We start from the raw sequence: 12,874 nt of genomic DNA on the forward strand, positions 1-12,874 counted from the left end.
ACAAAGCTGTCCAACGTGGGTGGGTTACTTCAGAGCCACTCTGGGTTAATTATTCAGTAGAATTTTTTTTTTATGTAACAACTTTTAAATATAGCTTACGTATTTTTTAACAGTATTAATCTTTATGTTTTAGTTACATTAATTATTTGAAAAAAATACGGCCTGAAACGGCCAGGCGTCTGCATGCGCATGTGACCCTATTCCGTCACTTTTGTGCGCCGGATGTACTCCTGCAACGTGCGGTGCGGGATTTCACGTGTGGAAATTCATTCTACAACACTGTATAAACTGAAGTCGTGTCAGAAAGTATCAGATTATAGGTAAGTATTGGAAGAATTAGTACTAACCTTGTTCCTACAGCTGAAGACTCGCTGAGGTATCGTCACTAAAGTTTCAACTTTTTAACAACCGCGTGCGGTCACGTAGCAGACGCTGTGTAAACGATCATTATTTTGCAACGACTCTGTCTCATAGAAACTGTTAAAGCTGTCGTCTCATTCTTTTACATTTTGGTATGTGTATATCCAACCTTAAGGAGCCACGAACTAGCGAGTAGAAGTACGAAATAGATACGTGTAAAATTTTAGGATACTTTTTTTTTTTTTTAAGTATTTATGGGGTAATGCCGTTATTCGTCACACTAAGGACGTTACCCCTGCTTAAGATAATAGTGCATTTGTCTCAATTCTTCTCAAACGGTGTTTCTGCTTCACTGTTTGATTCGTCATTAAACATGTCCGTCATAATCTGACTCCCCAGACCACCTACTGACTTGTAGGCCTAAACCAAAAACCTAAACGTGTGTATTTAAGATCTTATAGCCCAGTAGGAGTCTTGTATCTGCTGGACTTAGTTGGAAAACCTGTGCACTATATGTTGTCAAAAATATCAGCAATATAGAGTAATACTCTGTAAAGTCAGAGCATCAAAAGTATCACTCTTACACCTTGTCATTATTGTTCACAACCTTGCTGCCTCCTGTTTTTCAGACTGTGTGTAGCTCATAGTCATGGGTCGGAAGTTGGATCCCACCACTAAAGTGAAGAGAGGGCCTGGTAAGAAATCCAGAAAGCAGAAGGGAGCAGAGGTCGAGTTGGCTAAGTTTTTAACTGATGGTAAGAACCCTTTGCCAGCTTTTCTGAATATCTTGTAGCGCTGAATTAATCAGTTTTATTAAGTCACGCTGGCTGTGGCTTGTTCATTAAAAAAAAAAAAAAAAAAAAAAAGAACTAAATTTTTCCCTTTGCAGAGGAAGCAGAGACAAAACGTCTGTCAAGTCGAGGCAGGAAAAGGTAAGATGTAAACTGATGGCATGACATTAAATACCTCTACACTGATTGAAAGTTGTTCATTCATATTTTTTTTGTCATTTTCAGAGCTGCAAAGAGAGTTCAGAATACGCAGAAGTCTAAAGTTGTTGCTGAGGAGCAGCCAAAGAAAGGTATCCACATCCGTCTCAGACGGTGTGCAGCACATGTTCTTATTACTGTTTAATTACCACCTGACATCTGTAATGGACTGTCTGATTCCCTACATGTTAACTTGTTTGGAAGCTGTTAATTGTTTTTGCATTTTTTCATGTTTTTCTACCTCTTTAAGATCAGTTTCAGAAAACTAAACATTTTGATGCATTGTTTCTCTTTTTTTTCGTAAAGGATTCACTGATGAAAACAGCAAATGGCTGAAACCAGCAAAGAGGAAGCGTGAAATTGGTGAACCTGAAAGTGAGGATGACAGTGAGGAGCACTGGGAGGATGAGGATGATGAGGAGGAGGAGGAGCAGCAGCAGCAGCCTGTTAAGAAAGGAGGAAAAGACCAAGAAAAGAAGAGCGCAAAAGTAGAAGTGAAAAAACTGGATGAGGAGGAGGGCGATGATGATGAAGCGGATGATGATGATGAAGAAATGGTTGATGACTACGGTACACTAGATGATGGCAGTGGAGCTGAAGCGGAGGAAGGGGACAGTGATGGAGAGGATGTATGTAAAATGGTTCAGCTGACTTCTTATTTATTTAGCAGGTGCACTTGATTAGATTTAAATACTTTAATGTTAAAACAACCTTTTTTATGATAAAAAAAAAAGAAGAAAACTCACAGTTCTAGCTCCTGACCCTTTAAGGCAGTCACTGTAATTAGAGTGTGGGGCAGGTGCTCGTTCTCTGTTTGGTGTGTCTCCATCCCTGGTTATGTGCAAGTATTTTTTTCATAATTGACACAGACAAGCACAGGAGAGCGAAGCCTGGCTCTGTCACGATACATTTCAGGCAATTCAGGAGAGGCTCTGTAAGTTCACAGGCCTTTGATGTGCACTGAAAATCCAAAGAAACTTACAGGGTTTCCTCAGTGCAAGTTTGCGTATTCATTTTTTTGTTTTGTTTGAAAAGTTCCTCCAGTTTCGCCGTACAACTGCAACTCCATTTGTTGTGTTTTTTTCCACATTCAGCTTCTTCCCATTGAACGTGCTGCAAAAAAAGCGAAAAAGCAGAAAGAAACGTTGGATCTGGGGAGTGACGAAGATGAGGAGGAGGAGGAAGATGACGACGATGATGATGAAGATGAACAGGAATCAGATGCTGACATGGATGAGGATGACACAGTTCAAACCAACACAGATGAGGGGGACAAATTCAGGCTGCCTGGTGCAGAGGAACGTGAGAACGAGGGTGAGTGAACTCATTGCTTCTCTTTTACTGCAGCAAAATCAGTTGTTGTTCAGAAAGCTAAATCTTTATTCTCTTTTGTTTATTTTTTTTTTAGGTCTCCTGTCTCTAGACCTGAAGACAATCCACCAAAGAATAAAGGACAACATCGACGTCCTTTGTAATTTCTCAGCAAAAAGGGAGGAAGGCAAAGACCGAATAGAGTACCTCTCTCTTCTGAGGAAAGATCTCTGTACCTATTACAGCTACAACGACTTCCTCATTGAGAAATTAATGGACCTCTTCCCACTTTCAGAGGTGTTTTTCTTTTCTTTTTAATCGGTAGACTAAGGCCCCAGAACACACGAGCACGGGTTCTTTGTTATGTTATGTTTGCGTCTGTCTTTTACATGTAAACAAAGTTTGGGGAACTGAAACTGAGCTTTTTTTTTTTTTTTAGCAAAACAACTTCCAGGGTTAAGAGTTTAACTTACTGTGTAAACTGTAAGGTTTACGCATCAAAATATGTGCCGAATGACTCTTTGTTGATGTGGCAAACGGAGACGCCATCAAGATCTAGCTTGATTTTACATGTTTGCACATGTACAGTTACTCAGCAGGTGAGACGGTTTACTGCTAATTAATCCAACACGAACTGGCCAACGTCCTCGGTTTTTGAGAAGACTCGATTGGACGTCTATTTGTTGGACCGTCTTTAAGAATAAAGTTGCTGTATTGAGCTGCTTTGCCGGCACTTTCGGGGGAAGAAAACTGATGAGATCATCTGTCGTCGCTCTCAGATAAGTTGCTAACTGAACTATTTAGCAGGCGATAGGAGGAGAGGAGATGATGTGTGACAGCGAACACCTTTGTGTGGTTAAAAGTGGTTTTAGCAATCAGTTAAAACAATACAGTTGGCTGTTACTAAAGTACTTGTGTTGTTACCACAGTTTTTGTAGATAGTCGTCTGGACGTGATTCTTTTTTTCTTTTTCCTTAGGAATGAAGGAGGAAAAAAATAAATACCCGTGTTCGTGTGTACTTGCCTTAATGGTTGAATGTGCCAAAAAAAAAAGTAGGACGTTTTAAAGATGACTTCATTGTCTTTCTTGTCAACAGCTGGTCGACTTCCTTGAAGCCAATGAAATCCAGAGACCTGTCACTATTCGCACCAACACACTGAAAACCAGAAGGCGGGACCTGGCGCAGGTAACTACTCTGACAGGGAGTTGTGGAATTAAAAGTCCAATAATAATATTTAAATGCACAATGAGAAGCAGACATGACTTCTTTGTGGGTTAACTAGTTTAGGACGTCATTTGAAATCGTAACAGTATTGTTTTGTGATCAGAATTTAAACGGCGATTACACAATGCAGTGTCTGTTCTGGAAACCCAGGTTATTATCTGCATATAGAAGGTGCGAAAGTCTCTTTTTAGTTGTTGATAAGTTGTGAAAGTTTATCAGACTCTTAACGAAAACAAAATGCATTAAATGAGCCACAGACGTTAACTTAATGTTAATACAGGCTGTTTCTGACTCATCTGCTATGACATAACCATCCTGGGTGTCGTCACATATGATGAGAGCCTTAATGGTTTTTTATTTTGCCATTTCCCCCACTTTCCACTTCGAGTTTGTCACAGGTTGAGAATTTATTGGGGAGTAGGAGGCACAGCTGTAATTTGTAAATGTTCCCTAACAGCTCCGTATGTGGACAATTGGCAGTTTTTGGCAGAGAGCTACTCTGGAATATCTTTTAGCCACAGCATGCAAGATCCTTATTTAGATGACGTCGGTGTTGGCAATGCTCATCCTTAATGCCCCAGAAACACACCTGCCGAGTTCAAAGATGATCAGAAGAAAGATTGTTGAGAAAAACACAGACGTGTGTTAAACAAAGAACTTATGAAGTCCAATCTCTTGTTTGGTACTAAAGTGCTCACATTTTGAACTTGTTCTTTATTTTGTGTTTTTCCTTGTTCAGGCTTTGATTAACAGAGGAGTGAACCTTGATCCACTGGGGAAATGGTCTAAAGTTGGTTTGGTTATCTTCGACTCCTCGGTACCAGTCGGTAAGATTCATTTCAGCATTCTGATTTGAGCCATTGAGGATGTTCACTGGAGAATATCAGAGACTGACTGCAGCCAAAAGAGCTTTAACTGTAATTCTTCACTTCTGTCGAAACAGGCGCTACCCCAGAGTATTTGGCTGGTCATTACATGCTGCAGGGGGCCTCCAGCTTCCTGCCAGTCATGGCGCTCTCTCCACAAGAGGGCGAGTTGGTGTTGGACATGAGCTCGGCTCCGGGGGGAAAGACCACCTATTTAGGTAAGATGTGCTGCCTTTGCTCTTTGTTTGATGTGTATAACTGAGGTGTGACAAACTGTCATCTGTGTGGTAAATGTCTACTTTAAATAAGTTTGAAAATTAAGGGCCGAATGTGAATGTTTCCTCCCGCAGCTCAGTTGATGAGAAACACAGGAGTGATCGTCGCTAATGATGCCAACGCTGACAGATTGAAGAGTGTGGTTGGAAATATTCACCGTCTGGGGGTCACCAACACTGTGGTCAGCAATTATGATGGCAGGCAGTTCCCAAAGGTAATGTGCATGTGGAGTATTGATGTGCACTACGTGTTTGGTTTGGATTTATGTCAGATTCATGTGTACTAACCTGTTTAAATTGTTGCTGAAGGTAATGGGCGGATTTGATAGAGTGCTGCTTGATGCACCGTGCTCAGGCACAGGAGTCATTGCTAAAGATCCAGCTGTGAAGACCAGTAAGGTACAATAACATTCACTGTCTGTGTGTACATTCTTACAGATATCTGAGTTTGGTTATGATTATGCGACGATACATTTCTTCCTCTAACATTCCATTTCCTGATAGGACGAGGCAGATATCCAGCGCGCTGCTCACCTGCAGAAGGAGCTGATCCTGTCTGCCATCGACTCTGTGAACGCTGAGTCCCCTTCTGGAGGATATCTGGTCTACTGCACGTGTTCAATAATGGTAAGTGTTAATCCAGAATTGGTTTAGTGTGTGTTCATAGTCATGTTGATCAGGAAGGCACTTGATACTCTGGAAAAGTGGCGGCTAATACAGGTAGTGTACCAGTTGCACATAAAATCGAGGATTTAGTCGTTTTATGCTTCAGGTGTTTGAAAAAACATCAGTTAAATGCTAAAAGGAAGTAAACACCTACACTCATCACACCTTCAAATCCATCCAGATTATTAAAACTTCCATAAGGAGTGACAGCTGAACCTAGATACCAAAGAAATTCTCTTTGCGGTTGAGTTGTGTGATGTCATCGAGATCAAAATAACTCTAAAACCACCAGAATCTGCCAGATATCTCACATAGCTGTTGCCGTTCAACTACGTATGCATACAGGGTTAGGGTCAACCCAATTTCTATTGGGCACACAAGCAAACACACAGTGGTCTGAGAATTAAAATCTCCAAAAGCATTAGAAACCCTGTCCTGTCCTGTCCCGTCCCGTCCCGTCCCGTCTCGTCTCTGTGTCAGCAACAGCTGTGCACTGCGTCTGGCCCTGTGCAGCGGAGGTAGTGGGAGTCATCCTTGAGCTCTATTCTGAAGTTAAAACATGTTCAACTTGGCTGCAGCGCATCATATTGGAGGGAATCTGACAGATCTCAAACAAATGGCCAAATGTTCTGTGGAGTGATTGGCTGCCTAAAGTTGGTTCTAAATTTTGTGGTACGATTCTCCCCAACAGAGTGTCAAAATGCTCCCTATACTTAGCTTTAAATGCACCTGGAAGCGGTCATTGCACAGGTGTGAAGCTCCTGAACGAGCCTAAACTCCTGTCTTTCCCTGAGGATATCGTGAACCTACATTCTCTAAATTGCTGCTCGTCTCCTCCTCCTCACGAGGAAACAGCTTGACAGATGCGTCCTGTATCCCGCTGAAAAAACTGTCTCCTTCCTGGATATGTTTTCGGTCGACTCGCAGCTGTGACCGAATTTGGACGCCGTTTGCGTATGCACCCTCTGCTCTGTGCCACTCCCACGGCATACCTCATCCAACGTGAAAGCATCTGAAGAAATGTTCAGCACCAGTAAAAGCAGACGATTTTAATTACAGATAAACCCCATTTAAACTGAGGCATGGGGGTGAAAATGTTGATGTTTAGAACGGCTTTGCTGCTTCAACAACAGAGTAGGCTGTCATTGAATAATCTTTTAATTGTGCCTCATATCAAATTGTGTCTGTAAGGACATCTGCCACAGAGTTGAATGATAAGTGGATGTTTTAAAAAGGAAAATGGTCACCACACCAATGAGTGGCTCAAAAAGTTGAAAGCCCACATTTGAATCGGCTTTAAAAATCCAGAATAAGTCCTTTCACACGGAAGCGCGGTCCTACATTTCAGTTACGCAAAACACCTGCAAGAGGTTATTTCTGCTGAATCTTTGAACCATAACTAATTGTTTAAAGATGATTACCACTAGGTGATCGATTCAGCTTGGATAGTAATCAAATTACATTTTCCATTAGGTGGAGGAGAATGAGTGGGTGGTGAACTACGCTTTGAAGAAAAGGAATGTCAAATTAGTTCCCACAGGACACGACTTTGGCAAGGAAGGCTTCACGAGGTAAATAAAGTGTCCAGTGTTTCATGTCAGTAAGTTTTGGAGTAACTGAGTGGCAAGTTCTGTGATCATTTACCACAAACATATTTTCTTTTCTTTTAGTTTCAAAGAATTTAGATTCCATCCTTCTCTGCGACTCACACGGCGATTTTACCCTCATTCCCACAACATGGATGGATTTTTTGTGGCCAAGTTCAAAAAGTTCTCCAATGTAGTTCCAGCTGCACCTGCAGGAAAAGGTAACTATTGCCAGCTTTGATTGTGATGATATACCCTGTTTATAATGAACGTAACCCTCTGTGTTTGTTACCACTGTAGAAGAAGAGAAAACAGAGGCTCCTGAAGCTACAGTAGCTACAGACTCTCCAAAAGCGAAACCATCCAAAAGCGCCAAGACGCTGAAGACGGCCCCGACAAAGGCTGGCGGCTTAAAGCAAAACGGAACAGCAGCTTTGAAGTCGGCGAACATGAAGGCAACAGGAAAAAAGAACTCGCACACTGGGCCAAAGAAAGCAAAGATCGCCAAGATGGATGGAGAGACTGTGAAGGGTGCAGAGACCAAGAAGCCCGTGGTGGGGAAAGCCGACGAGAGTAAAGCGTCCAAAGCTGACAAAAAAGATGGAAGCAGATTTGAGAAAAAGCAAGTCAAGAAGAGAAAAGTATCCATGAATGAGAAGAACAGAATGGGAAAGAATAAATTCAACAAGTTGAAGCACATGTTGGGCAAAAACAAATAAAGAGTGACAAGTGGACGGTGTGTAAAAATGTTCCACTTTTACATAAGAACTTTGTAGAGTTTTATTGAAACTCCATTTCTGTCCATCTAAAGGGTTTAAGTCGGTTTGTTCTGTTGGCTTTTCAGAGCAGTTTGTGTCAAATGTGACTGTAACATGGCTGTACTGATGGAGGAGAAACACATCTTTTCTTTTTTTTTATTTGTATTACAGAATATTCATTATCTTTGTTAGATAATTGCAAGTGAGGACACCCTCCATAAGATAATAAATGTTTTAAAAGATTTTTTCCCATCACTTGTTTGATATGTCATTAATTTGTACCATGTTGTACTTGTCTAAATGTTTTCATCACCTAAATAATCGATTCTCTAATTGAATTTTAGACCATTTAGACTCATTTAAGCATCCAAAAGAGTGAAATTTGCACAGAAGTGAACTTAATGTCATAACGTCATAATGTAGATGAGAAACAGCTACTGTTTTAGATGATTAAAAGTCGATGTTGCTGTTTTAAGTCGTAACCAATTGATTATTCGAGTGTGCAGCTGCAGCATACCGATATACAGACATAGTGTTTTGGCGAATAGCTTTGTAGTGCTTACTAGTATTGATTGCATGTATGTAAACCGGGAGATGATCGCCTGAAATATTTAGCAGTTTGGAGTAGAGTTTGTCCTGGAAAGTCAAACAGCCAATCAGATTAATCCATTTCCAAACGGAAGCTGTGTTGTTTACATTTTCCAAGATGGCGGCGGGGATGTATTTGGAGCATTATTTGGACAGTAAGTTGTTTTTCCAGCTTCAGGATCGCTGGAACATATTTTACCTCAAATTGCTATTGCATATTTAGTTTTTCCTTACGAACTGTTGCTCCTGGTCGGCTCTCAACACGGAACAGAGTGCGTTAACCGTTCTCTAACGGTTAGCGGGTTTAGGCTCGGTCTAATTGCTGGAATATAGCATCTCACCAAGCACTAAGAAAGGATGCTGCTACATACTGTAATACTCGTGCTGGCATGCTTCAGATTCGCTTAACACACAAGTCAGCTGTCTATATGTCACTTGTTGAATTGCGGTAGTTCAGAGTATGAATTTGCATACAAGATTGAGTTGGCCTCTGTGGTTGCGTTTTCATTTCACTGTTTCGTGATGATTTCCCTGACAACCAATCCCTTCCGCCACACCAGGCATAGAAAACCTTCCCTTCGAGTTGCAGAGGAACTTCAATTTAATGAGGGATCTCGATCAACGCACAGAGGGTGAGATTACTGGACTCTAAAATTTGCATGTGTATCAGTGTGAAGACACAGACCAACCTCTAATCAAGACCTGTCATGTTAGGATAAAAAGGATCTTTGAGATTATAGCACTTTGTATTATTGCTGCAAAAGCACAGTTTGATAGCATTCACATTCTCAAAGGTAAGCAAATTACTTAAAAGAACCCCAGCATGATTAAACTGGAGGGTAATCGTGTCATTATGGGCTTTAGATAGTTTTAAACTTTTAAAACTAACTAAAGAGGTCTGTTTAAAAGATTCAGCACTTGGTAATTGGACCCATTAAGGGGCCAAAGAAGAATGAATACATCATGAAATTATAAACATTCGTCATACAAAATAATTGTGTATTTTCTGGTCTGTTTTTGCCTTTTTCTTATGAACCCTTGGATATCTTTACTTATTTAGATCACAAAACAAAACCTTAATAGTGCAGGTTTAAGTACATAGCCTGTGATTGGGAATCACAGATAGGGAAATGTCATGTTTTAGCTCTTAGCCAAAAGGTTTGTGCAGCACAGGTTCGTTGGATAGTATATTTTACTCCTAATGTAATACAAGTTAAATCCTTTCAATAATTTACAATGATGGGCTGTGATGATTTTAGGGAATGTTGACCTAGTCAGTGTCAGTCTTATTGTATCCTTTGGAAATATGATTATAGTAACAGGACTGTTCAAATATTTCTTTGTTTTATTTTTATTTTTGCAGATTTGAAAGGACAGATTGACTCTCTGGCTAAAGAATACACAGCGAACGCCCGCACTCTTTCCTCCGAGCAAAAGCTGTCCATACTGAGGCAGATTCAGCAATCCTACAGTAAATGCAAGGAGTTCGGAGATGATAAGGTGCAACTGGCCATGCAGACGTATGAAATGGTTGGTACCTTCAGAATAAATACATTATGTTGTAGACATCTGTTGTCAGTTTAATCGATAAAACGTGTAAAACTGTTTTTGTTTCGCAGGTCGACAAACACATCAGACGTCTCGACACAGACCTGGCTCGGTTTGAGGCGGACCTGAAAGAAAAGCAGATTGAGAGCACAGACTATGATTCCACCTCGAGTAAGGGGAAGAAAGGTGTGTGTACGCTCCATTTACTCTCAGCTTTGTGATGACGACCTTGTCGGTTTCCAAGAATCTGTACTGAGTGGCGTACTTTGTTGTTTTTTTCGGGATTGCAGGAGACTCCAGACAAAAAGAAAAGAAAGCGGCGAAAACAAGGTCTAAAGTGAAGAGTTCAGATGAAGATGGCAGTCCCAAGAGTGCACAGAAGAAAGTCAAACTCCTTCAACCGTACGTTGTGTTATTTGTGATGATCATGTGAATTGTTTTTAGTGTTATTGTCATTCTCCCAATTCCCGTTGACGATATTTCTCTCTATCATCAGAGGGGAATTCAACAGCCCTGCCTCCAACTTCGGGAACGTGCACCCATCTGATGTCCTGGACATGCCGGTGGACCCCAATGAGCCCACCTACTGCCTGTGTCATCAGGTGTCTTATGGCGAGATGATCGGCTGCGACAACACTGATGTGAGTTTCACTTTCTGGCCATCTTTCAGTCTCGGTCAGAGATCACGACAGTCGTCTTCGCTTTCGTGCTGAGTGTCATTTGTGTTTTTATTTCAGCAGAAAAGCTTACTGCATTTATTGAAAGAGACAAATATTAACCCATTCTGACCTGTTTCAGCATGTGAGTGCACCTGCTCACATGTTCACAGGGAGCCTCGGGTCTTAGCTTTGTAAACACATCCATGCATTTATTTTTTCCTGCATTTGAGGACGTGGGTGAAATAAGCAGTCAACGCCATGGCCGATCATTTCCACGGTGTGCCGATTAGTCTCAAAAGCACAGATTCAGAACAATGATGTAATAATAGATGTAAACCAAAGGTACCAATCCCATCAACAATGCTCATCGAGCAAGTGTCGTCTAATGTGCTGCCGCCTGCTGAGGGAGAAACAGAAGTGCCTGAGACGCCGGCAGGCTCAACACAAACAAATAAAAAAAAGCTGGAAAAGTAATTGGATGGAACTTGTCGACATTTTAATCGATGAGGAAAACAAGTCGCTAAACAAAACGTCCCACCCCATAACGCACTGCAGGGACAGAGGAGGTCATTCTCCAACATCCCTCCACTGTGTAACATCTGGACACAGCATTGCACTTCACATCTGTGAATAAATAAACTCTTGCTGCCATCTTTTTGCACCATCTGTATTTACATTGCATCATTTGGATGTTTTACACAGAAATCTGTGGATGTACTCCTAGTTTTCTTCATTACTTGTTGCTAATTTAAATCAGAATAATTATACGTACATATTAATGTTTTTCCCCCTATTGCACTGATACTTGTGACAAAATAATTCTGCTCATGGGATCAATAAGGTTTCTACCAGCACGTTATTAGCAGACACATTTTGATATAATGCACTGCAGGCGACTCTGCGAATCACTTTTTCCTCCTTCAGAGACGGCACCAATCTGCATATTAACAGACTCGTAACTATTAAATGAAGCAAGGTTTAGTGTAAAATCAAAGCAAATTTAAAGGATCACAGGAAACAGAACTCCTAAATTCGTTATTTTGGCCAACAAATATGAGATTTTTAGGGTTTATTTACTGCCGACAAAGAAGCTTTTGTAGAAAAGAAAGATTGTATGAAAAAGTAAAGGAGAAAGTTACAGAAGCTCATTTGGAACTAACATCATTTTCACTGCAGATACAAATAAGCCACTTGATAAAACTATGTAAAATAGACTTTTTTAAAGCTACATTGAAGTAAAAGTGTGTGTGTTTTTTTTTTCCTTTTATCTGTAATATTGTGACTATTGAGTGTGATTTATCAGGCGCCACACGAAGCGTACAATATGTGAAGGCTCTCTGAGCGGATAGTTTTGGATTATCTGTTTTGAAAAGCCTGGTTTTGTCTGGGCTAAGTGCTCCATTTGCACAACACTTAGCGGTACTTTTACGTGCTTTTGTCTTTTTTTCCAGTGCTCCATCGAGTGGTTCCATTTTGCATGTGTGGGCCTAACAACCAAACCACGAGGCAAATGGTGAGAAAGTCCAAAGCGACGGGGAAATTCGGGACATATCAGCATGTACAGTGAAGGTGTGAATTGTTGCCAGTTACCTTTAATTCCCTCTTCTTATTCATGCTATGCAGGTACTGCCCACGGTGCTCTCAGGACAGAAAGAGGAAGTAAAACACCTGGTTGTTCTGGAACAAAACGTGGACACCGACCTGATGGACGATGAGAAGAATATTTCTTCACTAGTGACTAGAACCTTTTGTTTCTCATCTTTTTCTTAACATTCGGTGCTTTTCTCTGGTTTATGTCCTTGCCTTGGTCTGATGCAGTGGGTGTGAAGGAGCCAAGTGGTTACAAATTTATTTAAGGTTTGATTATTTTATTTTTTTAATGGATAACATTAATTTAGTTTTTTTTCTTTCTTTTTTTTAAGTTACCCTTGGTGCTCTTATTGTGACTTATTTTTTTACATTTTGATGTCCAAGTGAATAATAAACACTACAACTGCCCCCAATTGTTTAATAATTGAAGTTTCCATAAAACTATATACTGT

At 40.7% G+C, this 12,874-nt stretch overlaps 2 protein-coding genes across 2 annotated transcripts; both read left to right on the forward strand.

The window, feature by feature from the left end:
* Positions 1-218: 218 nt before the first annotated feature.
* Positions 219-8,281, forward strand: nop2 (NOP2 nucleolar protein homolog (yeast)). Its single transcript, XM_075465780.1, has 16 exons — positions 219-320; positions 990-1,115; positions 1,250-1,292; positions 1,377-1,441; positions 1,656-1,978; positions 2,444-2,663; positions 2,758-2,957; positions 3,758-3,847; positions 4,626-4,713; positions 4,830-4,970; positions 5,103-5,242; positions 5,337-5,426; positions 5,532-5,654; positions 7,167-7,264; positions 7,364-7,500; positions 7,580-8,281. The coding sequence occupies exons 2-16, from the start codon at positions 1,010-1,012 to the stop codon at positions 7,996-7,998; spliced, it is 2,283 nt and encodes a 760-aa protein (XP_075321895.1). The 5' UTR covers positions 219-320; positions 990-1,009; the 3' UTR covers positions 7,999-8,281.
* A 440-nt stretch (positions 8,282-8,721) lies between these two features.
* Positions 8,722-12,830, forward strand: ing4 (inhibitor of growth family, member 4). The gene is made up of 8 exons (XM_075465784.1): positions 8,722-8,780; positions 9,186-9,257; positions 9,989-10,155; positions 10,245-10,359; positions 10,464-10,575; positions 10,670-10,814; positions 12,284-12,345; positions 12,456-12,830. The coding sequence occupies exons 1-8, from the start codon at positions 8,744-8,746 to the stop codon at positions 12,493-12,495; spliced, it is 750 nt and encodes a 249-aa protein (XP_075321899.1). The 5' UTR covers positions 8,722-8,743; the 3' UTR covers positions 12,496-12,830.
* The last annotated feature ends 44 nt before the right edge of the window (positions 12,831-12,874 follow it).

The sequence above is a fragment of the Odontesthes bonariensis genome, chromosome 5 (genome assembly GCF_027942865.1).
Source record: "Odontesthes bonariensis isolate fOdoBon6 chromosome 5, fOdoBon6.hap1, whole genome shotgun sequence".
NCBI classification, from domain to species: Eukaryota; Metazoa; Chordata; class Actinopteri; order Atheriniformes; family Atherinopsidae; genus Odontesthes; species Odontesthes bonariensis.

Excerpts from the sequence above, each read along its gene's own strand:
- nop2 (XM_075465780.1), top strand. The coding sequence starts at position 1,010 with ATGGGTCGGAAGTTGGATCCCACCACTAAAGTGAAGAGAGGGCCTGGT. Across the intron at positions 1,442-1,655 it reads TGAGGAGCAGCCAAAGAAAG|GATTCACTGATGAAAACAGC; the intron begins GTATCCACATCC and ends TTTTTCGTAAAG. Across the intron at positions 5,243-5,336 it reads ATGGCAGGCAGTTCCCAAAG|GTAATGGGCGGATTTGATAG; the intron begins GTAATGTGCATG and ends TTGTTGCTGAAG.
- ing4 (XM_075465784.1), top strand. The coding sequence starts at position 8,744 with ATGGCGGCGGGGATGTATTTGGAGCATTATTTGGACA. Across the intron at positions 8,781-9,185 it reads TTTGGAGCATTATTTGGACA|GCATAGAAAACCTTCCCTTC; the intron begins GTAAGTTGTTTT and ends CCGCCACACCAG. Across the intron at positions 9,258-9,988 it reads TCTCGATCAACGCACAGAGG|ATTTGAAAGGACAGATTGAC; the intron begins GTGAGATTACTG and ends TTATTTTTGCAG.